General features: G+C 45.4%; 1 protein-coding gene across 4 annotated transcripts in view; it reads right to left on the bottom strand.

The window, feature by feature from the left end:
- The window catches only part of NDUFAF1 (NADH:ubiquinone oxidoreductase complex assembly factor 1), a 52,447-nt gene that overhangs the window by 5,846 nt on the left and 20,065 nt on the right, over nt 1-26,536 (bottom strand). For all 4 annotated transcript variants that reach the window (XM_030214088.1, XM_030214091.1, XM_030214090.1 and 1 more), the window contains exon 4: nt 8,512-8,586. In XM_030214088.1, coding sequence (XP_030069948.1) covers nt 8,512-8,586 — 75 coding nt within the window. The remainder of the gene's footprint in view (nt 1-8,511; nt 8,587-26,536) is intronic.

Genomic DNA, 26,536 nt, shown 5'->3' with positions numbered 1-26,536 from the left:
TACCAAAATGGAACAGAGTTAGACACTAGAAAAGGAACTGAAGCCATAGGACGTAAAACAAATGTCTTGAGCAAAATAAAAATTATGTACCCCTGTCTTGAGTCCAGTATGGTCGGATGAAGCGACCCTAACAAGTACCAGGAGTACGCAACCCCAAACAGTGCGCCACACTTCACAGAAGAAAGGAAGCAAGGCCCAGGAACCACCCAGACCCGCGCCTAGTGAGAGAATCAAACTCCACAGAACAAGAAGAGACTCCAGAGTCGAGAGAACCAACTAACTGGAACGCTAGGCTCTCCAGGAGAACCATGAAAAGGGCTGCACCATACCAGGGTACAACCGTAGAAAGAGTGGAGGAGTGGCCTAGTGGTTAGGGTGGTGAACTTTGGTCCTGGGGAACTGAGGAACTGAGTTCGATTCCCACTTCAGGCACAGTCAGCTCCTTGTGACTCTGGGCAAGTCACTTAACCCTGCATTGCCCCAGGTACAAATAAGTACCTGTATACAATATATAAGCCGCATTGAGCCTGCCATGAGTGGGAAAGCGCGGGGTACAAATGTAATAAAAATAAAAAAAGAGTACTCCTCAACCAGCTCGCTCTGGACTTAGGGATGAAAGACCAGAGCCAAGAGAACAAAAGGAGACAAAAAGAAAGAGAGTCGAGAGCCACACTGTGGAGAAAAGACCCCCAAGGTGCCAAGTAGCCACAAAAGGAGCAGAGCAGCGCTGCGTATGCCTTGTAGCGCTATAGAAATGCTAAATAGTAGTAGTAGTAGTAGACTAATTCAAACTCCAGCAATGGAGAAGCTTCTCGCCAGCCACCAAGAGGCTACGGCAAGAAAAGGTGCCACAGGAATGGTGGCTAACAGGAGACAAGACAGCCTTGTCTAGCTGTCTAAACTGCGGTATGCTACAACTGCTGAAAAGTTACTTTATCCAACCTGCAGAAAAAAGTTGGGGTTGACCAACAAGGTGAAACAGTGCCCAACAGGCAAAGGTGAAAATATGCTCCACAGTCAGAGACTGAACTGTGCTCAAGGGACAGAAAAGAAGCTGCGCTCATCAGGCAGGCAGAGAAGGATCCGTGCTCAACGAGAACAAACGGATTTGCACTCAAAGCACACAAACTGAGCTACGCACCACGGGCAGAGAAAGAGTTGCACACCTCTGGCAAAGATAGAAATGCCCTGAACAAGCAGAGACGAAGCTGACAGTAACAGACAGAGGATGAGCAGTGCCCCACTGAAAGAGCTGGATCTTAGAGGTACCTGCAGAACTGAAGCTGCGGTTGCGATGGAACTGTGTATAAAATGCAGACAAAGAGCTGCGCTCCTAACACCGGCAAGGAGCAGCGCTCCACACGGCGACAAGGAGCTATGCTTCCTACGCAGACATGAAGCTGTATAGCACCTGCAGTCACAGAGCTGTGCTCCACTTCACCCAATTTGCAAAGAAGAGTTGTGCTAAACATACAGAGATGGAGCTACACTCAACAGGCGGTGGAACGGCGCTCCATACGCAAAAAGAGAGAGCTGCATGTCACACACAGACAAGGAGCTGCGTTCCACAGGCAGACACAGAGCTGCGTTCCACAGGCAGACACAGAGCTGTGTTCTACAGGCAGACACAGAGCTGTGTTCTACACGCAGACACAGGACTGTGCCCCACGCTGAGACCTGCAGAGAAAGAACTACACTCAACATGTGACAATGGAGCTGCGTTCAACGTGCAGAGAAGAAAGGTTGCAGAATAAGCAGCGAAGGAACTTCACTCTGATAGAGTTGTCCTCAACATACAGCCAACCTGGAACTGTGCCCAGCATGCAGCGATGGAGCCGTGCCCAACATGGAACGGTGGAACTGCATGGAATAATGAAGCTGTGCTCAACATGCAGCGATGGAGCCGTGCTCGACATGTAGCGATGGAGCTATGCTCAACAAGCAAAATGCATAGATGGAGTCCCGGGGAACAGCCAGAGAAGAAGGTGCTGCCAGGAGATCAACAGGAAAGGAGCACAACTTGTGGAAATGCAGACCTGGCACTGCACTCCACTCCCCTGGCTCAGAGGGACTACAAGAAGAGAAAACCCCATGTCCCAAGAGACACTCTCGGCCCTGAAGTGGTCTCTGAGCCACAATGACTGCCCTCCTAGGCAACCGATATGGAGCAGCAGTCAACGTAGAGAAAGAACTCCCGCCAAGAGGGAGGTAAGCATCACGGAGCTGGAATCCTCAGACCATAGGGAGCAAAATGCAGCCGCAAGGCAGTGAGGAAGAAACAACTCTCGCCAGGCCAGGAACAAAGAGGAAGCTGGCCACTAACACCAAACTGAGGAAAAACCAGCTTAGGGAGAGTCAAACTCCAGACCTAGAACAGAGACACTTCCCTACAGAAAAGTAGAGAAAAGCGCAGAGCTGAGAGGCGATAATCCAGATGCACAGCAATAGATCTGCTCAGTAGGAAAGACGGAGTGCCATTCTTGCCAGTCTTTTGCTTGGACTCAGTTCATTGTCTCTTTATGGGAATGTGCCTTTTTAGGACTAGTTTGCCACAGCTCTTCCTTCTTCCCTTGCTTTCGGGCGTGAGTTTTAGCCTGGCACAGGCGGATTTTGCTTTTCTAGTTTCAGGCGCCTCTCTCCTGGCACATTTGGCACTCCTTCCTTTTTCTGTAAGGGAGGTAGAAAAGGAGGGGGGGAAAAAGTTTCCTTTTTTTTTTTTTTTTAAATTATAAACAACCTTCTTCACTAGTGACAGGAATAAATAAAGGCTTACCTCAGAGGCAGAAATTCAGATATACCTACCACCACAGAAGAGAAGAACCCCACAGGGGAGACAAGTTACTCCATGCCACAATCAACCATCACCCTGCTAGAAAGACAGCCAGGGGAGGAAGGGGAGGGGAGGGAACCAGCAGGGTCACTGGATATCACCCTAGCTGGCAGATGAGGAACTCAGGACCACTGAGTATCATCTAAAACTAGCCCCAACACGGCTACCAGCACACCCCTGGCTCCACTGTCACCAGAAGAATCTGGGACAGGAGCTACCAGCCAGCAATCCAGAGCAGCTGCACAATCCGTCCACCATCCGCTAGGAGACAGAGAAAATACTGAACATCCCAGGCTGCACGATACCCTTAAGGGGTGGTTAACTTGGAACTATTTTCTCTGTCTCCTTCCGCTTGTAGATTGACATAACCCATTAGTCTGGACTGGTCTGGTATAGATGACAAGAAAATGTCTTTATCTGCCTACATTTTTCTAAATATCTATATTTTTAACATCATTACAGAAAAGGAAAAACTGCAGATGAAATATGAGTATGATCACTATAATATACCAACAACCCCCCCCCAAAAGACAAAGTAGACAAAGAAATGAAAACTGCACTCCGCAGCATTAATATATTAAATAACAAATGTCTTCTGTCTATACAAAATCAGTGCACCCAAAAGTAGGTGTGTCTAACTACAATTTACAATTTTCTTGCCCATTCCCTGCCCCAGCCCCGTCTCCTTACTTTCCCATGTTCCCACCCTTAAAATCATGTCTTTGCTGTAACAATATTAACTACAATGAAAAATATGTAACTGTATGTATAAATATATATGTAGATGTGTACATATATAAGTATGAGTGTTAGGTCCATTTCTCACCCATAGTATAAGGTACTATTGAGATTGCTAAGAGAGAGACAGCTGCCCTACAGGCTGAAATAGCAGCAATAATAATACTGATAAAGGGTCAACTAAGTCCTTCTATGGCTTCCCACAACTTTTCCCAATTCCTCTCCTTTACCCTTTAGTTCTTAAGTAAGTACATCATCTATCTTAATTTCTAATGAGATCATACTATAAAGCTATCAAGGGGTCCTTCCCCCCTCCTCTTTCCACCTCTTTGCAATGCCCTTCTTACCTGCCAGTATCAGTAGATAAGCAATCCCTTTAGGGGATGTAGTGAAGAGGTCCCATCCCAGGATCAATCCCAAGACACATGCTGCTTTGTCATTACTCTAATCCTCGCCAGTCCACTTGTGTACCTTAGTCCACAATCATTTCCAATAAGTGATAAGAAGAGGGCAGCTCTACCACATGTGCTCCAAAAAGCCTTTCATGCCACATTTTCCAACATGCCCCCTGTATCCGTCACCCACCTTTTCACCCCTTACAGGTATCTAGTAAGTTCTGTATATGAGTTTGAAATTGTAACTGTTATATAATGAGTGTGGGGGGGGGGGGGGGGTACCCCTTTGTTCATCGTGCCCGATGCAAAGAGCGCCTAGCTCTCAGAGAACGTGTCTGTTCTCTTGAAGTTAGAGTAGCAGACTTGGTGGAGCTGAGGGAGACAGAGAGGTACATAGAGGAGACCTACAGGGATGTTGTAGAGAAGTCCCATCTCCAGTCTGGTAGCCCCTGTGCTGCCTTGAAGGAGGGAGGTCTCCTAGAAAGACAGCATCACCCTGGTGAAGTAAGGAGTACTCCTGTAGCCAGGACCTGCCCACCAGGGGATGTATTATCCTCTCGCACTTAGGATATGTCTTGAAGAACGTCTGCCCAGGTGGGAAGGGTTAGAATAACTGTTGTAGTTGGTGATTCGATCATTAGGCATATAGATAGCTGGGTGGTTAGTGGATGTGAGGATCGCCTGGTGACTTGCCTGCCTGGTGCGAAGGTGGCAGACCTCACTCGTCACCTAGACAGGATCTTAGATAGTACTAGGGAGGAGTCAGCTGTCATGGTACATGTGGGTACCTGTTGTAGAGGGGACAAATGTTTAAAGACCTTGTTTTCCTTCTGCAGATAATCTAAAGATTTGTTCTTCCTCAATTCAAAACACAAATAGTGGTGCTATGAATGCTTCTTTCTATTCTTACGCAGTGCACTGATGGATGCTCAATATAATGTTCCCCGCATAGCCTTAAGGATTGCTGCATGATAATATCTTCTGAAATTAGGTACTCCCAACTCACCCTGGTCCTTTCCACATTGAAGTTGAGTCTAGCAAGGTTTAGGTTCCTAAGCATTTTATCTCAAGTTCAAGACTTTTAGTGGCAAGTGATGGTGTTGCCCAAGTTCTTATTCGCTCATTTAGATTGTAGAAACCCACTCCACCGTGTCAGTGTCAAGGATCTCCAAGTGTCTTCCAAATTTGTGTGGTAATGCTATCATAATTTAGTTTAGATTCTCCCAATATATGAATAATGTAGAAACCTAAATACTGTAATCCTTTCTCAGAACACTGTAATCCTTTCTCAGCAACCTTAAATGGAAGAATCAGGAACATCTGAGGGATTAACAATGCCTGTTTTGTTTATATTAACTTTAAACACTGATACCTGCCCAAAGTAGGATACTTCAGAAGTGTCATCTCCATTGAGAGAAATGATCATTTAACCCTATCCTCAAGTTTTCTGTCCAATAACCAATTCCTAATCCACACCAGAACCTTGCCTCCTATCCCATGACTCTTTAATTTTCTCAGGAGTCTCTCATGAGGAAGTTTATCAAAAGCTTTCTGAATATCTAGATACACTACATCAACTAGCTCACCTTTATCCACATGTTTATTTAAGCCTTCAAAGAAATGAAACAAATTGGTAAGGCAAGACTTCCCTTGGCTGAACCCATGCTGACTCTGCCCCATTAACCCATGTTTGTCTACTTGTTCTGTAATTTTATTGTTTATAATAGTTTCAAATCTATCTCATGCTTATTCATTGAATATTGTATCTGATTTTAAGAAATAGGATCTCTAAGGGAGAGTAAGGGATTGTAGATGGTATGGATGGGCAGACTGGATACGCCATATGGTCTTTATCTGCCTTCATTTTGGATATCCTGAAAATCCAACTGGCTGAGCGTGCCTTGACGGCTGGGTTGAGAACCACTGAGCTATATGACTGCTCCATAATTGGAAATCTAAAAGCTTGTCAGGGAAACCTGGTAATGGTGCATTCTAGTTTGCATAGCTGTAGGATAACTGGAGTAGGCCACTGGGGGGGGGGGGGGGGGGGGGCAGGGGGGACAAAATTCCCCGGGCCTCCAAGGGGGGCCCGGCGCCGCAGTCCTCGGTCTCACCCGCCCTCGGCTCCATCGACAGTCCACCACCAGGCCGCCCCCCTGCATTGAAATCATCACAGCGCCGCACCTGTCGCCTCTGTGATTGAAAGCACAGCAGTGGCAGATCGGATTTGCCTCCCTTCGGGCCTTCCCTCCCTGTGTCCCGCCCTCATCTGATGTAACTTCCGCAAGGGCGGGACACAGGGAAGGAAGGCCCGAAGGGAGGCGAATCCGATCTGCAGCTGCTGCGCTTTCAGTCACGGAGGTGACGGGTGAGGCACTGTGATGATTTTAATGCAGGGAGCCCGGCCCGGTGGCGGACGAAGGGGGGTTTTCTGGGGATTGTGGCACGGCGGCCTGGGGGGTGTTGGTGACAACCTTTGGGGGGGGGGGGGTGGAGGCCACGGCCCAGTCTATTGGCGGCCCTGAATTGGAGAGCCAGAGTCTTTGCAGTGGCAGTTACTATGCTGTGGAATTCTCCCTTTTGAGGTCTCTCAGGAAGATAAATTTCTACAGTTACAGTTAGTTGATTTATAGCCCACCAATATTACTACTACTACTATTTAGCATTTCTATAGCGCTACAAGGCGTACGCAGCGCTGCACAAACATAGAAGAAAGACAGTCCCTGCTCAAAGAGCTTACAATCTAATAGACAAAAAATAAATAAAGTAAGCAAATCAAATCAATTAATGTGTACAGGAAGGAGGAGAGGAGGGTAGGTGGAGGCGAGTGGTTACAAGTGGTTACGAGTCAAAAGCAATGTTAAAGAGGTGGGCTTTCAGTCTAGATTTAAAGGTGGCCAAGGATGGGGCAAGACGTAGGGGCTCAGGAAGTTTATTCCAGGCGTAGGGTGCAGCGAGACAGAAGGCGCGAAGTCGAGTTGGCAGTAGTGGAGAAGGGAACAGATAAGAAGGATTTATCCATGGAGCGGAGTACACGGGAAGGGGTGTAGGGAAGGACGAGTGTGGAGAGATACTGGGGAGCAGCAGAGTGAGTACATTTATAGGTTAGTAGAAGAAGTTTGAACAGGATGCGAAAATGGATAGGGAGCCAGTGAAGGGTCTTGAGGAGAGGGGTAGTATGAGTAAAGCGACCCTGGCGGAAGACGAGACGGGCAGCAGAGTTTTGAACCGACTGGAGGGGGGAGAGGTGACTAAGTGGGAGGCCAGCAAGAAGCAGATTGCAGTAGTCTAAACGAGAGGTGACAAGGGTGTGGATGAGGGTTTTGGTAGAGTGCTCGGAAAGAAAGGGGCGGATTTTACGGATGTTGTAAAGAAAGAAACGACAGGTCTTGGCAATCTGCTGGATATGAGCAGAGAAGGAGAGAGAAGAGTCAAAGATGACCCCAAGGTTTCGAGCTGAGGAGACAGGGAGAATGAGAGAGCCATCAACAGAAATAGGAAACGGGGGGAGCGGGGAGGTGGGTTTGGGGGGGGAAAATGAGAAGCTCGGTTTTGGTCATATTTAATTTCAGGTGGCGTTGAGACATCCAGACAGCAATGTCAGACAATATCATTAACTGAGTTCATAGTGGTTTACAACTAAGATACTAGATACAAGCAAATCTAGGATGTAACAAAGATAATTCAGATATCATTTACTAAATCACAATTTCACAACTAACAAACAATCAGAGATAACATCCTAACTGTAACTACTATATCTCAGTTCCTTGACATATATTTATGAAACAGCCAAGTTTTTAATCCTTTTTTAAAACTAGCAAAGCTAAATATGTGCCTTAATATAGGTGGAAAGAAATTCCATAAACTAGCTGCCTGATAAGCAAATAAAGAAGTAAACAACTTCTTTGAAGTAATCTCTTGAGGGCTAGGAAAAGAAAATGAAAATAAACTTTGGGTGTTGTAATATTGCCCTAACATTGAAAAACACACAAGAGAGATCATATATTGAGGAATTTGACCAAATATAATCTTGAATAGTAGACAACCCAATTTAAACAACACCCTAGCTTCTATAGGAAGCCTATGCAACTTAATAAAATAAGGTGTAATTCTTTCTGATTTTTTTTAAAGAAAAAATTCATATGTATAGCCACATTTTGAATGGTCTGAATTCTTCTCAATAATTGTTTTGCTAGACCCAGATGTACAATATTTTAATAATCTAGTTTGTTGGTACCAAGGACTGTACCAGTAGTTTAAACAGATCTTCCGACAAACATTTTCAAATGCTTTTTAACTTTCTCATAACATAGAAAGAACTTCTTATAAAAGAAATAACCTGATATTCCATAGAAGAAAGTGGTGAAGACCGTTATTCTTTCTAATAGAAGAGAAGTAGGCTTATTTTAAAGCAAAGGGGAATAGGTTGTCTTTGTTAATTGACAGATTAATATAAATTTTATATGTTACTAGAAATGGCTTCAGACAGTTGTTCTGATGAAGCAGTATAAAAAATACATAAATAAAAGGGCAGGAAGGACTCACCTTATCCAGCCAAGCTGGTTGTTGGTTATCTTGGATTCTCCCTCGACTGGTCAAAAAGAACTTTGAGAAGGGAATCTGGAAATAAAATGTGAAAATTAGTTATTTAAATGTACTACAGATAAAAACTGGTAGAGACATTTTTTCTGTGATAAGCAGGACTATGGCAAAGACTCAGCTGTCAGCGTGCGGCTACTTGCTTAGCCAGGAGGGAATGCTGCTCTTATAATTCAGTGAAAGTCCATATTAATTGAGATATTTCCTCCGCAAGGGAAAAACAGGGAGAAGAGAACAAAAATGATTTAAAGGTATACTGTCAAAGTGAGTAAATGGAAATGCACACTTGTTTTTGGTTACAACCACAGTACAAGTAAACTATAAGTTTATTTATTTATTTTGACATTTATAGCACACATTATCTCAAACATACTATTCAATGTGGCTAACAGTAAATAAACAACATACAAGGTTTACAAAGCCATAAACAAAATATCAAATAGACTGCTGATGGCCAGTTGCAATCTAAGATACTCCTTTAATGGATAGAAATGTTTCAAAGAGGAGAGTTTCCAGTCTTTTACGAAATACCAAGTAATCAGGCTGAAGATAATTAAAATGGCCCAACCATAAGGCGGGTTAATTGTTACATGCCTGTTGCTGCACAATGAGGAAAAGTGAGCATAAAGCATACCCCTCCAGAATATATATAACAATTACATCCGTGGTAACAGTGATACGAGTTTGCAATTATGTTCTCCTGTTTCCTCTGTTTTTACAGCAGCAAAAAGGTAAACTGAAGTAGAACAACTGGCTAACATTTTAGAACCAAACCAAACATCGGCTACTACAGGAAGCTGTAACCTCTTTAAATATAATAGAAAACAAACCTTTAAAAAAGACATCATTTCAGAGTATTCAAGATGGGTATAACACAAAGCAACCATTGTTCATTCTCTTGAGGCTAGAGTAGCAGACTTGGTAGAAATGAGGGAGATAGAGAAATACATAGACGAGACCTACAGGGATGTTGTAGAGAAGTCCCACCTCCAGTCAGGTAGCCTCTGTACTGCTTTGGAGGAGGGAGGTCTCCCAGATGGTGAAGTAGGAAGTAGTCCTGTAGCCAGGACCTGAACATCCAGGGGATTTACTATCCTCTCACACCAAGGATATGTCTCCAGTTACTGCCCAGAAGGGAAAGGATAGGACAGCTGTAGTAGTTGGTGATTCAATCATTAGACATATAGATAGCTGGGTGGCTGGTGGATGGGAAGATCGCCTGGTGACTTGCCTGCCTGGTGTGAAGGTGGCGGACCTCACGCATCACCTAGACAGGATTTTAGATAGTGCTGGGGAGGAGCCGGCTATCTTGGTACATGTGGGTACCAATGACAAAGGAAAATGTGGGAGAGAGGTTCTGGAAGCCAAATTTAGGCTTTTAGGAAGAAAGCTCAAATCCAGGTCCTCTAGGGTGGTGCTTTCTGAAATACTACCCGTTCCACGCACAAGGCCCAAGAGACAGGCAGAGCTCTGGATTCTTAATGCATGGATGAGACAATGGTGCAAGGAGGAGGGTTTTAGTTTTGTCAGGAACTGGGCAACATTCTGGGGAAGGGGGAGCCTATTCCAAAAGGATGGGCTCCATCTTAACCGGGATGGGACCGGGCTGCTGGCATCATCATTTAAGTACATAAGTAATGCCACTCTGGGAAAAGACCAAGGGTCCATCGAGCCCAGCATCCTGTCCACGACAGCGGCCAATCCAGGCCAAGGGCACCTGGCAAGCTTCCCAAACGTACAAACAATCTATACATGTTATTCCCGGAATTGTGGATTTTTCCCAAGTCCATTTAGTAGCGGTTTATGGACTTGTCCTTTAGGAAACCGTCTAACCCCTTTTTAAACTCTGCCAAGCTAACCGCCTTCACCACGCTCTCTGGCAACAAATTCCAGAGTTTAATTACGCGTTGGGTGAACAAAAATTTTCTCCAATTTGTTTTAAATTTACTACACTGTAGTTTCATCCCATCGCCCCTAGTCCTAGTATTTTTGGAAAGCGTGAACAGACACTTCACATCCACCTGTTCCACTCCACTCATTATTTTATATACTTCTACCATGTCTCCCCTCAGCCATCTCTTCTCCAAGCTGAAAAGCCCTAGCCTCCTTAGTCTTTCTTCATAGGGAAGTCGTCCCATCCCCGCTATCATTTTAGTCGCCCTTCGCTGCACCTTTTCCAATTCCACTATATCTTTCTTGAGATGCGGCAACCAGAATTGAACAGAATACTCAAGGTGCGGTCGCACCATGGAGCGATATAACGGCATTATAACATCCTCACACCTGTTTTCCATACCTTTCCTAATAATGCCCAACATTCTATTCGCTTTCCGAGCCGCAGCAGCACACTGAGCAGAAGGTTTCAGCGTATTATCGATGACGACACCCAGATCCCTTTCTTGGTCCGTAACTCCTAACGTGGAACCTTGCATGACGTAGCTATAATTTGGGTTCTTTTTTCTCACATGCATCACCTTGCATTTGCTCACATTAAACGTCATCTGCCATTTAGCTGCCCAGTCTCCCAGTCTCGTAAGGTCCTTCTGTAATTGTTTACAATCCTGTCGCGAGTTAATGACTTCGAATAACTTTGTGTCATCAGCAAATTTAATTACCTCGCTAGTTACTCCCATCTCTAAATCATTTATAAATATATTGAAAAGCAGCGGTCCTAGCACAGACCCCTGAGGAACCCCACTAACCACCCTTCTCCATTGTGAATACTGTCCATTTAACCCCACTCTCTGTTTCCTATCCTTCAACCAGTTTTTAATCCACAATAGGACTTTTCCTCCTATCCCATGACCCTCCAATTTCCGCTGTAGCCTTTCATGAGGTACCTTGTCAAACGCCTTTTGAAAATCCAGATACACAATATCAACCGGCTCCCCTTTGTCCACATGTTCGTTTACTCCTTCAAAGAATTGAAGTAAATTGGTCAGGCAAGATTTCCCCACACAAAAGCCGTGCTGACTCGGTCTCAGTAATCCATGTCCTCGGATGTGCTCTGTAATTTTGTTTTTAATAATAGCCTCTACCCTTTTCCCCGGCACCGACGTCAGACTCACCGGTCTATAGTTTCCCGGATCTCCCCTGGAACCTTTTTTAAAAATGGGCGTTACATTGTCCACCCTCCAATCTTCCGGTACCACGCTTGATTTTAACGATAAATTGCATATCACTAGCAGTAGCTCCGCAAGCTCATTTTTCAGTTCTATCAGTACTCTAGGATGAATACCATCCGGTCCAGGAGATTTGCTACTCTTCAATTTGCTGAACTGCCCCATTACGTCCTCCAGGATTACCGTGAAGTCAGTAAGTTTCTCTGACTCGTCCGCTTGAAATATCATTTCCAACACCAGTATCCCACCCAAATCTTCCTCGGTGAAGACCGAAGCAAAGAATTCATTCAATCTCTCCGCTACGTCTTTGTCTTCCTTGATCGCCCCTTTTACCCCTCGGTCATCCAGCGGCCCAACCGATTCTTTTAATCTACCTGCTTTTAATATACCGAAAAATTTTTTTACTATGCTTTTTTGCCTCTAATGCTATTTTTTTTTTCGTAATCCCTCTTGGCCTTCTTTATCTGCGCCTTGCATTTGCTTTGACACTCCTTATGCTGCTTCTTGTTATTTTCAGACGGTTCCTTCTTCCATTTTCTGAAGGCATTTCTCTTAGCCCTAATAGCTTCCTTCACCTCACTTTTCAACCAGGCTGGCTGTCTTTTGGAGTTCCGTCTTTCTTTTCTAATTTGTGGAATATGTTTGGCCTGGGCCTCCAGGATGGTATTTTGAACAGCATCCACGCCTGTTGTACAGTTTTTACCTTCTCAGTTGTCCCCCTAAGTTTTTTTTCCACCGTTCTTCTCATTTTATCATAGTCTCCTTTTTTAAAGTTAAATGCTAACGTATTTGACTTCCTGTGTATAGTTACTTCAAGGTTGATATCAAAACTGATCATATTGAAGCATATTTTCAAAGCACTTAGCCTTCAAAAGTTCCATACCTTTCCGGCAAAAGAATCGGTTGGCCCGCTGGATGACCGGGGTGTAAAAGGGGCGATCAAGGAAGACAAAGAAATAGCAGAAAAACTAAATGAGTTCTTTGCCTCGGTCTTCACCGAGGAAGATTTGGATGGGATACTGGTGCCGGACAGGGTATTTGAAGTTGAAGAGTTGGAAAAACTTATTGAAATATCTGTAAATCTGGAAGACGTAATGGAGCAGTTCTGCAAACTGAAGAGTAGCATATCTCCTGGACCGGATGGTATTCACCCTAGGGTACTGACAGAACTAAAAAATGAGCTGGCAGAGCTACTGTTACTGATTTGTAATATATCCTTAAAATCGAGCGTGGTACCGGAAGATTGGAGGGTGGCCAATGTAACGCCGATTTTTAAAAAAGGTTTCAGAGGAGACCCGGGAAATTAAAGACCGGTGAGTCTGAAGTCGGTGCCGGGCAAAATGGTAGAGACTATAATCAAGAACAAAATTACAGAGCACATTCAAAAGCATGGACTAATGGGAAAAAGTCAGCATGCATTTAGTGAAGGGAAATCTTGCCTCACCAATCTGCTGCATTTCTTTGAAGGGGTAAACAAACATGTGGACAAAGGTGAGCCGGTTGATATTGTGTATCTAGATTTTCAGAAGGCGTTTGATAAGGTCCCTCATGAAAGACTACAGAGGAAATTAGAGGGACATGGGATCAGAGGTAGTGTCTTACTGTGGATTAAAAACTGGTTGAAAGATAGGAAACAGAGAGTAGGATTAAAAGGTCAATATTCGCAATGGAGAAGGGTAGTTAGCGGGGTCCGTCAGGGATCGGTGCTGGGACCTCTGCTTTTTAACATATTCATAAATTTTTTTTGTTTTTTTTTTTTGTTACATTTGTACCCCGCGTTTTCCCACTCATGGCAGGCTCAATGCGGCTTACATGGGGCAATGGAGGGTTAAGTGACTTGCCCAGAGTCACAAGGAGCTGCCTGTGCCTGAAGTGGGAATTGAACTCAGTTCCTCAGTTCCCCAGGACCAAAGTCCACCACCCTAACCACTAGGCCACTCCTCAATGGGGGTAACTAGTGAGGTAATCAAATTTGTCGATGACACAAAGTTATTCAAAGTAGTCAAATCGCGGGAAGATTGTGAAAAACTACAAGAGGACCTTACGAGACTGGGAGACTGGGCGTCTAAATGGCAGATGACGTTTGATGTGAACAAGTGCAAAGTGATGCATGTGGGAAAGAGGCACCCAAACTATAACTACGTCATGCAAGGTTCACGTTGGGAGTCACGGACAGAGAAAGGGATCTAGGTGTCATTGTTTATGATACATTTAAAACTTCTGCTCAATGTGCTGCTGTGGCTAGGAAAGCTAATAGAATGTTAGGTATCATTAGGAGAGGTATTGAAAACAAAAATAAGGATATTATTCTGCCATTGTATTGCTCCATGGTGCGACCGCACCTCGAGTACTGTGCTCAATTCTGGTCACCGCACCTCAAAAAAGACATAGTGGAATTGGAAAAGGTGCAGAGAAGGGCGACAAAGATGATACAGGGGATGGGATGACTTCCCTATCAGGATAGGCTGAAGAGGCTGGGGCTCTTCAACTTGGAGAAAAGGTGGCTAAGGGGAGATATGATAGAGGTCTATAAGATAATGAGTGGAATGGAACGGTTCAATGTGGAGCGTCTGTTTACGCTTTCCAAAAATACTAGGACAAGGGGGCATGCGATGAAGCTGCAGTGTGGTAAATTTAAAATGAATCGGAGGAAATATTTTTTCACTCAACGAGTAGTTAAAGTCTGGAATTCGCTACCGGAAAAGGTGGTTAAGGTGGTTAACTTAGCGGACTTAAAAAAAGGGTTGGACGGCTTCCTGGAGGAAAAAGCCAAAGAATGTTATTGAATGGACGAGGGAATAATACAGTATTTCTAGGAGGGGCGGGACAAATTGCTTGTTCTTTTGGCCGCTGTCGGTGACAGGGTGCTGGGCTCGATGGACCCTTAGTCTGTCCCAGCATGGCAATGCTTATGTACTTATGTATAAAATGTGGGGCAGAGGGAGCAACATTAGGTCATCTTTTGGAGGGATGCGCTAGGATTCAACATTTTTGGGAAGGGGCGAAATCCTATCTTTTTGTGTTCTACATGTCAGCCTTCCATTTTGGACACACCTTTTCTTGTTTGGTGATTGGTTGGCATTGGAAGAGGTTACCTCTGCTGATACCAAACAACTATTGGGATATTTGTTTCTCAGGAGAAAGAAAGTCATTCTATTATATTGGCGTAATGAATGTCCTCCTTCAATCACACATTGGAGGAATCTTCTGCATGAATTGGTGATAATTCAGTGGTACACAGTATGGTGGTCTCATCCAGCTCGTTGATGCGGGGACACATTTGGTTGGCTATGCCACATAGAGCTTGTAGCTGTGTGTTAAATTGTTAATTGTTTATATACATCATTCAGTGGTCCAGTGGGGGTAGTGGTACATAAGTACATAAGTACTGCCATACTTGGACAGACCGAAGGTCCATTAAGACCAGCATCCTGTTTCCAACAGTGGCCAATCCAGGTCACAAGTACCCGGCAAGATTCCAAAAACGTACAATACATTTTATGCTGCTTATCCTAGAAATAAGCAAAGGATTTTCCCCCAAGTCTATTTTAATAATGGTGTATGGACTTTTCCTCTAGGAAGCCATCCAAACCTTTTTTAAACCCCGCTAAGCTACTACTACTATTTAACATTTCTAGAGCGCTACAAAGTGTACGCAGCGCTGTACAAACACAGAAGAAAGACAGTCCCTGCTCAAAGAGCTTACAATCTAATAGACAAAAAGTAAGCATTTAAATTTAAAATATTTAAGCAGTCAAGCACAAGAGAACAGTCACAGAAGGACAGAAGATGTTGAAGGGTGGTCAGTGTGATTAGGTGTAACTCTGGTTGGAATAGTGGGAGAAGGTGATAGAAGAATAGAAATGGGTGAGGTAAAGTAATGAGTGGGTTGATAGGGAGGTTATATAAGACATGTCACTCTAGGGGTGGGTGGGTAGAGGGGTAGGGTGGGTGGAAGCAGGAGAAGGTATTCTCTGCAGCCTATCTGTGAGATGGAAAATGCTCTCTGAAGCTGCTGCTATAAGTTGTTAGTTTTCTCTCCCTGAAAGAGATCCAAGCCACACCCACGAAGTTCAAACTGTCAGTGGGGAGGGTGAGGGGAGGAAATGGCAGTGCTTGATGAAAAAGAGAGCTCAGTTTGATAGGAGATATACTATAGGATGTCATTCTGAGGCCAGGCTAAGTCTAAAGCAGGAGAAGGTATTCTCTGCAGCCTATCTGTGAGATGGAAAATGCTCTCTGAAGCTGCTGCTATAAGTTGTTAGTTTTCTCTCCCTGAAAGAGATCCAAGCCACACCCACGAAGTTCAAACTGTCAGTGGGGAGGGTGAGGGGAGGAAATGGCAGTGCTTGATGAAAAAGAGAGCTCAGTTTGATAGGAGATATACTATAGGATGTCATTCTGAGGCCAGGCTAAGTCTAAAGCAGGAGAAGGTATTCTCTGCAGCCTATCTGTGAGATGGAAAATGCTAACTGCTTTTACTAAATTCTCTGGCAATGAATTCCAGAGTTTAATTATACATTCAGGCTTATTTTCGAAAGAGAAGGGCGCCCATCTTTCGACACAAATCGGGAGATGGGCGTTCTTCTCCCAGGGTCGCCCAAATCGACATAATCGAAAGCCGATTTTGGGCGTCCTCAACTGCTTTTCGTCACGGGGACGACCAAAGTTCCCGGGGGCGTATCGGAAGCATAGCAAAGGTGGGACTGGGGCGTGCTTAACACATGAGCGTCCTCGGCCCCCAGTGGTCACTAACCCCCTCCCACCCTAAAAAAAAAAAAACTTAAAAAATATTTTTTGCCAGCCTCAAAAGTCATACCCAGCTTCCTGACACCAGTATGCAGGTCCCTGAAGCGGTTTTAGTGGGTGCAGTGCACGTCAGGCAGGCGGACCCAGGCCCATCCCCCCCTACCTGTTACACTTGTAGTGATAAATATGAGCCCTTCAAAACCCACCACAAACCCTCTGTACCCACATGTAGGTGCCCCTCTTCACCCCTTAGGGCTATGGTAGTGTTGTACAGTTGTGGGGAGTGGGTTTTGGGGGGCTCAGCACCCAAGGAAAGGGAGCTATGCACCTGGGAGCAATTTCTGAAGTTCACTGCAGTGCCCCCTAGGGTGCCCAGTTGGTGTCCTGGCATGTGAGGGGGACCAGTGCACTACGAATGCTGGCTCCTCCCACGACCAAAGGGCTTGGATTTGGTCGTTTCTGAGATTGGCGTCCTTGGTTTCCATTATCGCCGAAAACCGGGGACGACCATCTCTAAGGTTGACCTAAATGTTGAGATTTGGGCGTCCCCGACTATATTATCGAAACGAAAGATGGACGCCTATCTTGTTTCAATAATACGGGTTTCCCCGCCCCTTCGCCGGGACGTCCTGCGAGGACATCCTCAGGAAAACTTGGTCGCCCTGTTCGATTATGCCCCTCATTGAGTGATTAAAAGTTTTCTACGATTCGTTTTAAATGTACTACTTTGTAGCTTCATTGTGTGTCCCCTAGTCCTAGTATTTTTGGAAAGACTAAACAAGCGATTCACGTTTACCCATAATTTGGGTTCCTCTTTCCCACATGCATCACTTTGCACTTGCTCACATTAAACGTCATATGCCATTTAGATGCCCAGTCTCCCAGTCTCGTAAGGTCCTCTTGCAATTTTTCACAATCCGCAATTTAACAACTTTGAATAACTTTGTGTTGTCAGCAAATTTAACTACCTCACTAGTTACTCCCATCTCTAGATCATTTATAAATATGTTAAAAAGCAGCGGTCCCAGCAAGACCCCTGGGGAACACCACTATCTACTTATATAAAGTACTCCTTACACCTGTCTTGTACGCTCCCTGCAGCCTTAAAACGTGCGCATCTCAGCGGTACCTAAAGGTTTCCTCAGGTGTGTTAACAGAATTGGTTTCTGCTGATGGCACTGGCTTGTGAAGAACCTGGCATATTTGTTTTCTGATATCGGGTGCTAGTTCCTCCTGATGAAGGACACTTCCGAAATGTGGACTTGCATATTTAAATGCGGTCTCGCATAGAGAAAGGAGAAACTGGAGAAAAGGAGAATATCAGCTGGCTTTAAGACTTTGAAAAGGTCTTTTCAATGAGGAGTGAATGTTGGTGATTAGAGTCCCTCACTAGCCTTTCTCACCCAGCGGGGTTCCTCATGGATCACAGGTTTAATTGCGTTCCAGCATAGCCATTTGGAAATACAAAGACACTTGGGCTTTGCATTTAAGGAAATGAACGGAGTAAATCAGTATAAACATTGATAGACATTTGAACTGGGATTTAAGAAGAATATCAGAAGTACATCGGAAGACATTGATTTGAAAATGTTGTGAAATAAGGCAGAGAAACTTCTGTATAGTAAATGTATTGTATTGAAAAGTGAATATAGAACTTAAATGGTTAATTAATTAACAAGGGAACATGTAAAGACACTGTGAGATGTGTGAATGCAATGTGAGAATGTGAGTTTTGAGGGTAGAGGTATTAGGCACAAGTAATAAAATAAAAAACAAGTTTAAGATATTAAAGGTGTAAGGAGTACTTTATATAAGTAGTTCTAGAGCGTGTACTCTGGTAATAAACTAGGAACCTCAGGCAGTATAGAAGAACACCACTATCTACCAATACTGTTTTCTATCTTTTCACCAGTTTTTAATCCACAGTAGGACACTACCTCCTATCCCATGACTCTCCAATTTCCTCTAGAGCCTTTCATGTTTCTCTTGCTATTGTTTGCTTGTCTGCTTAATAAAAAGATATTTCTTAAAGAAAAAAAGAAAGGGACATCATTTGAGGGGGGAGGAGTTATCAAGCTGTGTTACAGAAATAACCTGCATTATTTGCCCCTTAATACGTGTTAAAAGGCACTAAGGCGAATTATATTATCGTAATGCAGTGTTAGTAAAATCACTGTGGAGTAAATAATAATAAGATGAAACATCTCATTATCGTGCAAATGCCATAATGCAGCTTGCAGTGAACACTGCAAGCCATATTATAGCTGGAAAAATCAACCTAGGATCAAGTTGGAGTTATTTTACTGTCCTGGGAGCAATGGGCCACCAAGCCGTGACTCGATGCTCCCGGGCAGCTTCTTAAAAAGGAGCCAAACTTATGATTATGGAGAAACTGAGGATTGACAGGCAAGGTCCAGAGAGATGGAAACTTTTCCAGAAATTGTATGAAGCTGTTTGGAATGCAGTGCCACAGAGGGCATGGAGTTGGGTCCTGAACTATTGAACCTTGTTTGGGAATGCCTGATTTGAGGGTGGTTTGGAATCAAGTACTTTGATATTTTGGATTTGGGGTGGGAGGGGGAGGGGGGAAGACTCTTGTGATGTACTGGCGTTCTTTATCATGTCATTACTGGCTGCATACTTGTTTTTGTGATTTTTTTTTTCTGTGAATTTCAAATAAATTTAAACAATTAAAAAAAAAGGGTGGGCTCTCGGTATTGTCAGGCGCCCGATGAAATCCCAACATACCAACCCCCTAATAAGAAGCCCCACCCCCTGACCCTACCAGCACGTCCCAGATATCTAGTGGGTCCCAGAGCAGAAAAGATCCCCAGTCGCTCCTGCCCTTCCCAGTGCCTTCTCCAAATTGGCACCAGTGACTCGTAGTCTCGCAGTAGATGCCCTTATATGGAAACATGAATCCCCCCCTACCCAGTAGTATACTGCAAAACTACTGCTAGGGGTTGCTTTGGTGCCATTATGGAAAAACGAGCTGGTGATGGCATGAGCAACTGGGGAATCACTCCTCCCAGGGACCCAGCAGTGAGTTGTCCTGGTAGGCCCTGGGGGTTGGATGCTTATCAGGTACCTGACAGCACCGAAGGCTCCTTTAAGATGCTCCTGGGTAGATGGAATAATGTTGCTTGCAATATGGCACACAGAAAGTGCTATTCTTAGCGACTCCCATGGTAAATCAAGGTGTGGTAAAAGCTCGCCTTTTACTGCACCCTGATAACTTTTCCCCTTAATACTGTAAAAAAAATATGGGAGTGGGAGGATATTACATTCCTCCCCAAATCCTGGCTGCAGGACAAACATGGTATCCTGAAGAGAACGGGCCTTCATAAGAACATTGGTCCTTTGAAGGAATGCAGGAATACAAGGGCCAAGAAAGCTGAGAGGAAATCACTTTCTGGCTGTGCTTTGTAAATTCTTTTGGTCTGTATTTTAGACCAGTATTTCTCACTCCTCTCCTAGAGCCACAACATTTAGACTTCATCTGTCCTAAATCCAATGAACCCCTATCCCCTTGTTTAAAGAGCAGCACTGGCTATCAATAGCCAAGATTCCGGTCTTGGAATTTATGGCAGTGCGCATGGGTCAGCTAGCTTATCTTTTTCACGCATCCTGCATGCCCCTTGTTTTCTGCATTCATATAATAAGCTCTTGACTAACCCTCTCCTTCCCAAGCATGACTTAAATTGATTCATGAGTCAACATTCCATATTTTTGCCCCACTACAATGCAACTAGATTCCAAAATCTCTGTGTTGAGACATCTGTGCCTAGGTTTAAAGCAGGTCTTAAGGCTTGTTTTTTCAATTAAGCATTTGAGGACTGACGATCTAGATTGTGGCTGGAGTGGGGGTCAGTGGCAGGCTCTTTCACGTCATTTTTCCTCTTTGTCTCTCTTTTGCTTTTGTATTTTTTTTTTTATAATATTTATTTTTCTTTTACAAACCACTGTGATGTCTTTACAAATGGTGGTCTATTAACACTAGTAAAAACCAATTCAGTGGGTTTCTCAGGAATACCTCAAGGAATATGTATGAGATAAAATTTGCATACACTGGTCTCCAATATATGCAAATGTGTCTCATGCATATTCATTGTGGTGATTTTGAAAATCTAGCTTAGCAGGTGAGCCTCCATGAAAGGGTTGAGAAGAACTGCGCTAGATTTGAGAAACCCTTTTGCAAACAAAAAGTGATAATGCAGAGTTAATGAATTAAAAACAGAAATGAAATTCTACTCTGTCCCCTCATTCTGCTTTCACCACAATGCTATGCTGCCAAATACAGAACTTCTACATCATGACCTAACAGCAATTAACATGAACCACTGTGATAAAATGTCAGGAAGTATTTTTTCACGGAGAGAGTAGTGGATGTTTGGAATGCCCTCCCGCGGGAGGTTGTGGAAATGAAAACGGTAACAGAATTCAAACACGCGTGGGATAAACATTAAGGAATCCTGTTCAGAAGGAATGGATCCTAAGGAGCTTAGCCGAGATTGGGTGGCAGAGCCGGTGGCGGGAGGCGGGGATAGTGCTGGGCAGACTTATACGGTCTGTGCCCTGAAAAGGACAGGTACAAATCAAGGTAAGGTATACACAAAAAGTAGCACATGTGAGTTTATCTTGTAGGGCAGACTGGATGGACCATGCAGGTCTTTTTCTGCCGTCATTTACTATGTTACTATGTTATAACCTCAGTTTAAACTTGTTTTTAATCTCCGTTTTCCTTGCAGAGTCTCTTTCAATCTGCTATCATGTCTGTACTATTTACTGTTTTCCACTTAAGACTGACATACTGTAATATGTCCTGTGCTGCCAGAAACCAGTCATTTGCCCTAAGGCTTTGTAATATCATTTTAAAATCAGAAACATTATTTTTTTTTTTTTGTTACATTTGTACCCCGCGCTTTCCCACTCATGGCAGGCTCAATGCGGCTTACATATTGTATACAGGTACTTATTTTGTACCTGGGGCAATGGAGGGTTAAGTGACTTGCCCAGAGTCACAAGGAGCTGCCTGTGCCTGAAGTGGGAATTGAACTCAGTTCCTCAGTTCCCCAGGACCAAAGTCCACCAACCTAACCACTAGGCCACTCCTCCATATACTCAAAGTGATTAGACTGATTCAAGAGACATCCCCTCTGCAATGTACTCTGTATAACTCAGGCAAGCCACTCTGAGAGTAGATTTTATAACAGGGTACATATACAACATTTTTTTAAAATGCCAATTAAAAAAAAAAAAAATGACTACCTAGTTGCATATGCGCCTCTATAAAATAGGATCTCAGAAAGTGCAGATCTCTTCTGCCACAAGGCAGGCGCAGGTATGTCTATGTACTCTATGTGAGTGAGCACATGCTTTCTCCGAGGACAAGAAGGCTGCTTGTTCTCAAAAGTGGGTCGTCGTCCACAGCGGCCCAGGAATCGGCAAACAAATTTTGCAAGCAAAATAAAAGTCAAAGTCTTTTGGGAAAGTTCCGTCATGCGGGCAGTGCGAATCGCGCATGTGCGAACGACTTTCTGCCTGCTGCGCGAGCGTGCTTCTTTAGTTCTTTTTTCTCCGCGGTTAGGTGCGGCAGTGTTTTTTCATCCCGCTTCATCAGGCCCAGGAAGAAGACTTCCCTCGCAACTGTTTTCGCTTCTATTTTCTTTTCTTCTTTCACTAAAGATTTTAAAAAAAAAAAAAAGTAGTTTTCCCATAGTTTTTAAAATCTTTTTGTCCATTTTAAAGTTTCCTTTCTTTTTCGACGCGGCCGGGATTTTCCCTTTTCTGTGCCTTTTCTTTTTTGGCATAATCGCGTCGTTTGATTTCGCCAAAGCCGTTTTTTCTTCCATGTCATCGAAGACACCTAGCGGCTTCAAACGTTGTACTTGGTGCAACCGGACCATCTCAGGTACAGATACCCACGCTTGGTGTATCCAGTGCCTCGGGCCCAACCATAGCCCAGCCGCTTGTAGTCTGTGTCTTCGTATGAAGAAACAGACCCAAGCGTCTTGAGAGGCCCAACAAGAGAAGCTTTTTGAGGCTCAGTCCGGTCCTTCAACGTCGACATCGGTACTGAGGTCGGTGATGTCGACAGGAGCATCGACGTTGAGGAGAGAGGCAATGGCTGCTGAGATACCAACTCGCGCTGGGAGCAGTGAGGTGTCGAGTGGGTCACCACCTCTCTCGAGGCCTCCTGTTATGCAGGCCCCCCGGGACTAACCTTCGTCGGACCCGGCCCCAAGGAGACGTGAGGATTCAACGTCCTCCTCATCGGTATCGAGGAGTCTCGATGACGGGCGTCGAGTGAAGGCTAAGAAGTATCGTCATTGTTCTCCTTCAACGCACGGTACTGGGAGCTCCGAGGCGTCGAGACAGTCGGCACGCGAGAAGCGTCAGCGCCAAGAGGATCGCTCCCCCTCAATACAGGAGGTGCCGATGCGTCGGTCTCCTAGCAGCCCGATGCCTGCTCCCGAGCCTCCACGGATTCTGACACCACCTATTCCCGGGTCCCAAAGCCTTCTCCGATGGCGGCTCTTGACGAGCATATCCGGGCCTTGTTTCCAGAACTTCTGGAAGGCTTACTGCTACAATCAGCTTCGGTGTCGGGGGTGCTTGTGCCTTCTGTGCCATTTGCTGTAGTGGTGTCTGGCCCTTCTCCTGTGGTGAGGTCTCCGACTGTGGTGCCGCCTACGGCTTCAGCGTCGGCTGCCACCCAGGTTGACTCCCCTTTGGCGTCGGTGGACGAAGCATCGCCGCAGTCGGATCAGGCGTCGACTTCTCAACATCGCCACAGAGGACATTGTTCCTCGGCGTCGAGGCAGGTCCAGTGTCAGAGTACCTTGACACAGGTTGTGTCTGACACTGAGCAGGAGCGCTCGTGGGAATCAGAGGAAGATCCCAGGTACTTCTCTTTTGATGAGTCCTTTGGAATTCCCTCTGACCCTTCTTCTTCGCTGGAAAGAAGACTATCTCCACCCGAGAGTCGGTCTTTTTCCTCCTTTGTCTGGGAAATGGCTACGGCTATTCCCTTCCCTGTGGAGGTTGAGGATGAGCCCAGGACTGACATGCTCGAGGTCCTGGATTATTCTTCTCCACCTAAAGAGGCTGTGACAGTCCCTCTGCATAAGGTACTGAAGGAAGTCCTTATGAGAAACTGGTCCGCCCCTCTATCTGGCCCTGTGGTTCCCAAGAAAGCTGAGTCCCAATACCAGATCCACGGTGAACCTGGATTGAAGAGGTCCCAATTACCCCACAATTCCATGGTGGTGGATTCCCCAGGCAGAGAAGCTAGGACTCTTGACTCTTTTGGGAGAAAGACGTATTAGGCCGCTATGCTCGCTGCCAAGATCCAGTCATACCAGCTCTTCACGAGCGTACATTTGCGGGACTCGATAAGTCAACTCTTCAGCTTGGTTGAGACACTCCCTACAGATCTGGCCGAGACTTTTCGCCATGTGGTCAGGCAGCAGAAGGCATGTTGCAAGTTCCTGGCCATGGGGAACCTTTAACGCTTTTGAAGTGACATCCAGGATCGCTGCTCAAGGTACAGTGATACGCAGACTCTCATGGCTGTGTGTCTCTGACCTGGATCATTCTGTCCAGCAGTGGATGGCGGATGTTCCTTGCCGGGGGGGACAATCTTTTTGGAAAGAAAGTAGAGGATCTTGTTAATCAGATTAAGAAGCATAATGATGCTATGGATTCTCTCTCCCACCGGTCGCCTTCTGCTATAGCCTCCTCATCTAGCAGGTTTTTTGGAGGGAAGAGAAGTGCTCCCTATTCCTACTCTAGGCGTAGGTACACTCCTGCTTCTCTGCAGCCTGCCCAGGCTCAGCCCCAGCGCGCTCGTTCTCCTCAACAGTGTGCGTCTAAGGCCCATTCTGCTCCCCAGCTAAACCAAGGGACGGGCTTTTGACTGGCTCCAGTTCAGCATAGCCTCTGTAAAAGTGTCCGTACTGGACGACTTGCCGGTAGGGGGGAGGTTGATGTTTTTTCACCAAAGGTGGCCTCTCATAACCTCAGACTGGTGGGTTCTTCAAATAGTCCGGTTAGGATACACCCTCAATCTGGAATCCAAACCTCCAAATTGCCCACCAGGAGCTCATTCTTACAGCTCCCAGCACAGGCAGGTACTTGCAGAGGAACTCTCCGCCCTTCTAAAGGCCAATGCGGTCAAACCCGTTCCACCAGGGGAAGAAGGGCTGGGATTCTATTCCAGGTACTTTCTTGTGCAAAAGAAAACGGGGGGGAATGCATCCCATCCTAGACCTAAGGGGCCTGAACAAATATCTGGTTTGAGAAAAGTTCAGGATGGTTTCCCTAAGCACCCTTCTTCCCATGATTCAAGAGAACGATTGGCTATGCTCTCTGGACTTAAAGGATGCTTACACACACATCTCGATGCTTCCAGCTCACAGGAGGTATCTTCAATTTTGGCTGGGAACACAGCACTTTCAGTACTGTGTACTGCCCTTTGGTCTGGCGTCTGCGCCCAGGATGTTCACAAAGTGCCTGGCTGTAGTAGCAGCGTCGCTACGCAGACTGGGAGTGCATGTGTTCCCTTATTTCGACAATTGGCTGGTGAAGAGCACCTCGGAGGCGGGCGCTCTACAGTCCATGTGAATGTCTATTCAGGTGCTAGAACTACTGGGGTCCGTGATCAATTATTCCAAGTCCCATCTCACCCCAGTTCAAAAATTGGAATTCATTGGAGCACTGTTGAACACAAAGACAGCTCGTGCTTATCTCCCCGAGGCGAGGGCAGACAACCTCCTGTCCTTAGTGTCCTTGGTTCGAGCGTCTCAACAGATCACAGCTCGGTAGATGTTGAGACTTATGGGGCACATTGCCTCCACAGTTCACGTGACTCCCATGGCACGCCTACACATGAGATCAGCTCAATGGACCCTAGCTTCCCAGTGGTACCAAGCTGTGGGGAGCTTAGAGGTTGTGATCCAAATGTCCACCAATTTTCGAAATTCCTTGCAGTGGTGGATAAATCGATCCAATTTGACCTTGTGACGTCCATTCCAAATTCCTCAGCCACAAAAAGTGCTGACGACGGATGTATCCCTTCTGGGGTGGGGAGCTCATTTAGATGGACTTCACACTCAAGGAGCTTGGTCCTTTCAGGAAAAAGGTCTTCAGATCAATCTCCTGGAATTGCGAGTGATCTGGAACGCTCTAAAGGCTTTCAGAGACTGGCTGGTCTAACCAAATCATATTGATTCAGACAGACAATCAGGTTGCCATGTATTATACCAACAAGCAGATGGGGGGCACCGGATCTCACCCTCTGTGTCAGGATGCCATCCAGATGTAGCTTTGGACACGCCGTTTCGGCATGTTTCTCCAAGCCACTTATCTGGCAGGCGTAAACAACAGTCTGGCCGACAGACTGAGCAGGGCAATGCAAATTCACGAGTGGTCGCTGAACAAGGACGTAGTCCGCAAGATCTTCCGAGTGTGGGGTACCCCCTCGGTGGATCTTTTTGGCACTCAGATCAATCACAAGGTCCCTCAGATCTGTTCCAGGCTTCAGGCCCACGACAGACTAGCGTCAGATGCCTTTCTCCTGCATTGGGGAACAGGCCTTCTGTATGCGTATCCTCCCATACCTCTAACAGGGAAGACTTTGCTGAAACTCAAACAAGACTGCGGAACCATGATTCTGATAGCTCCCTTCTGGCCGCATCAGATTTGGTTCCCTCTTCTTCTGGAGTTGTCCTCCGAGGAACCGTGGAGATTGGAATGTTTTCCAACCCTCATCACTCAGAACGAGGGGTTGCTTCTACATCCCAACCTCCAGTCCCTGGCTCTCATGGCCTGGATGTTGAGAGTTTAGAATTCGCCTCCTTGAGTCTTTCAGAGGCTGTCTCTCGAGTCTTGCTTGCTTTCAGAAAAGATTTCACCAAGAGGTGTTACTCTTTCAAATGGAGGAGGTTTGCCGTCTGGTGTGACAGCAAGGCCCTAGATCCTCTTTCTTGTCCTACACAGACCCTGCTTGAATACCTTCTACACTTGTCAGAGTCTGGTCTCAAGACCAACTCCGTAAGAGTTCACCTTAGTGGCATTAGTGCTTATCGTAGAAGGTAAGC

The sequence above is a fragment of the Microcaecilia unicolor genome, chromosome 9 (genome assembly GCF_901765095.1).
Source record: "Microcaecilia unicolor chromosome 9, aMicUni1.1, whole genome shotgun sequence".
In the NCBI taxonomy this organism is placed as follows: domain Eukaryota; kingdom Metazoa; phylum Chordata; class Amphibia; order Gymnophiona; family Siphonopidae; genus Microcaecilia; species Microcaecilia unicolor.
The sequence above is the reverse complement of the archived record's forward strand: the minus strand, read 5'-3'. Positions and strand labels throughout refer to the sequence as shown.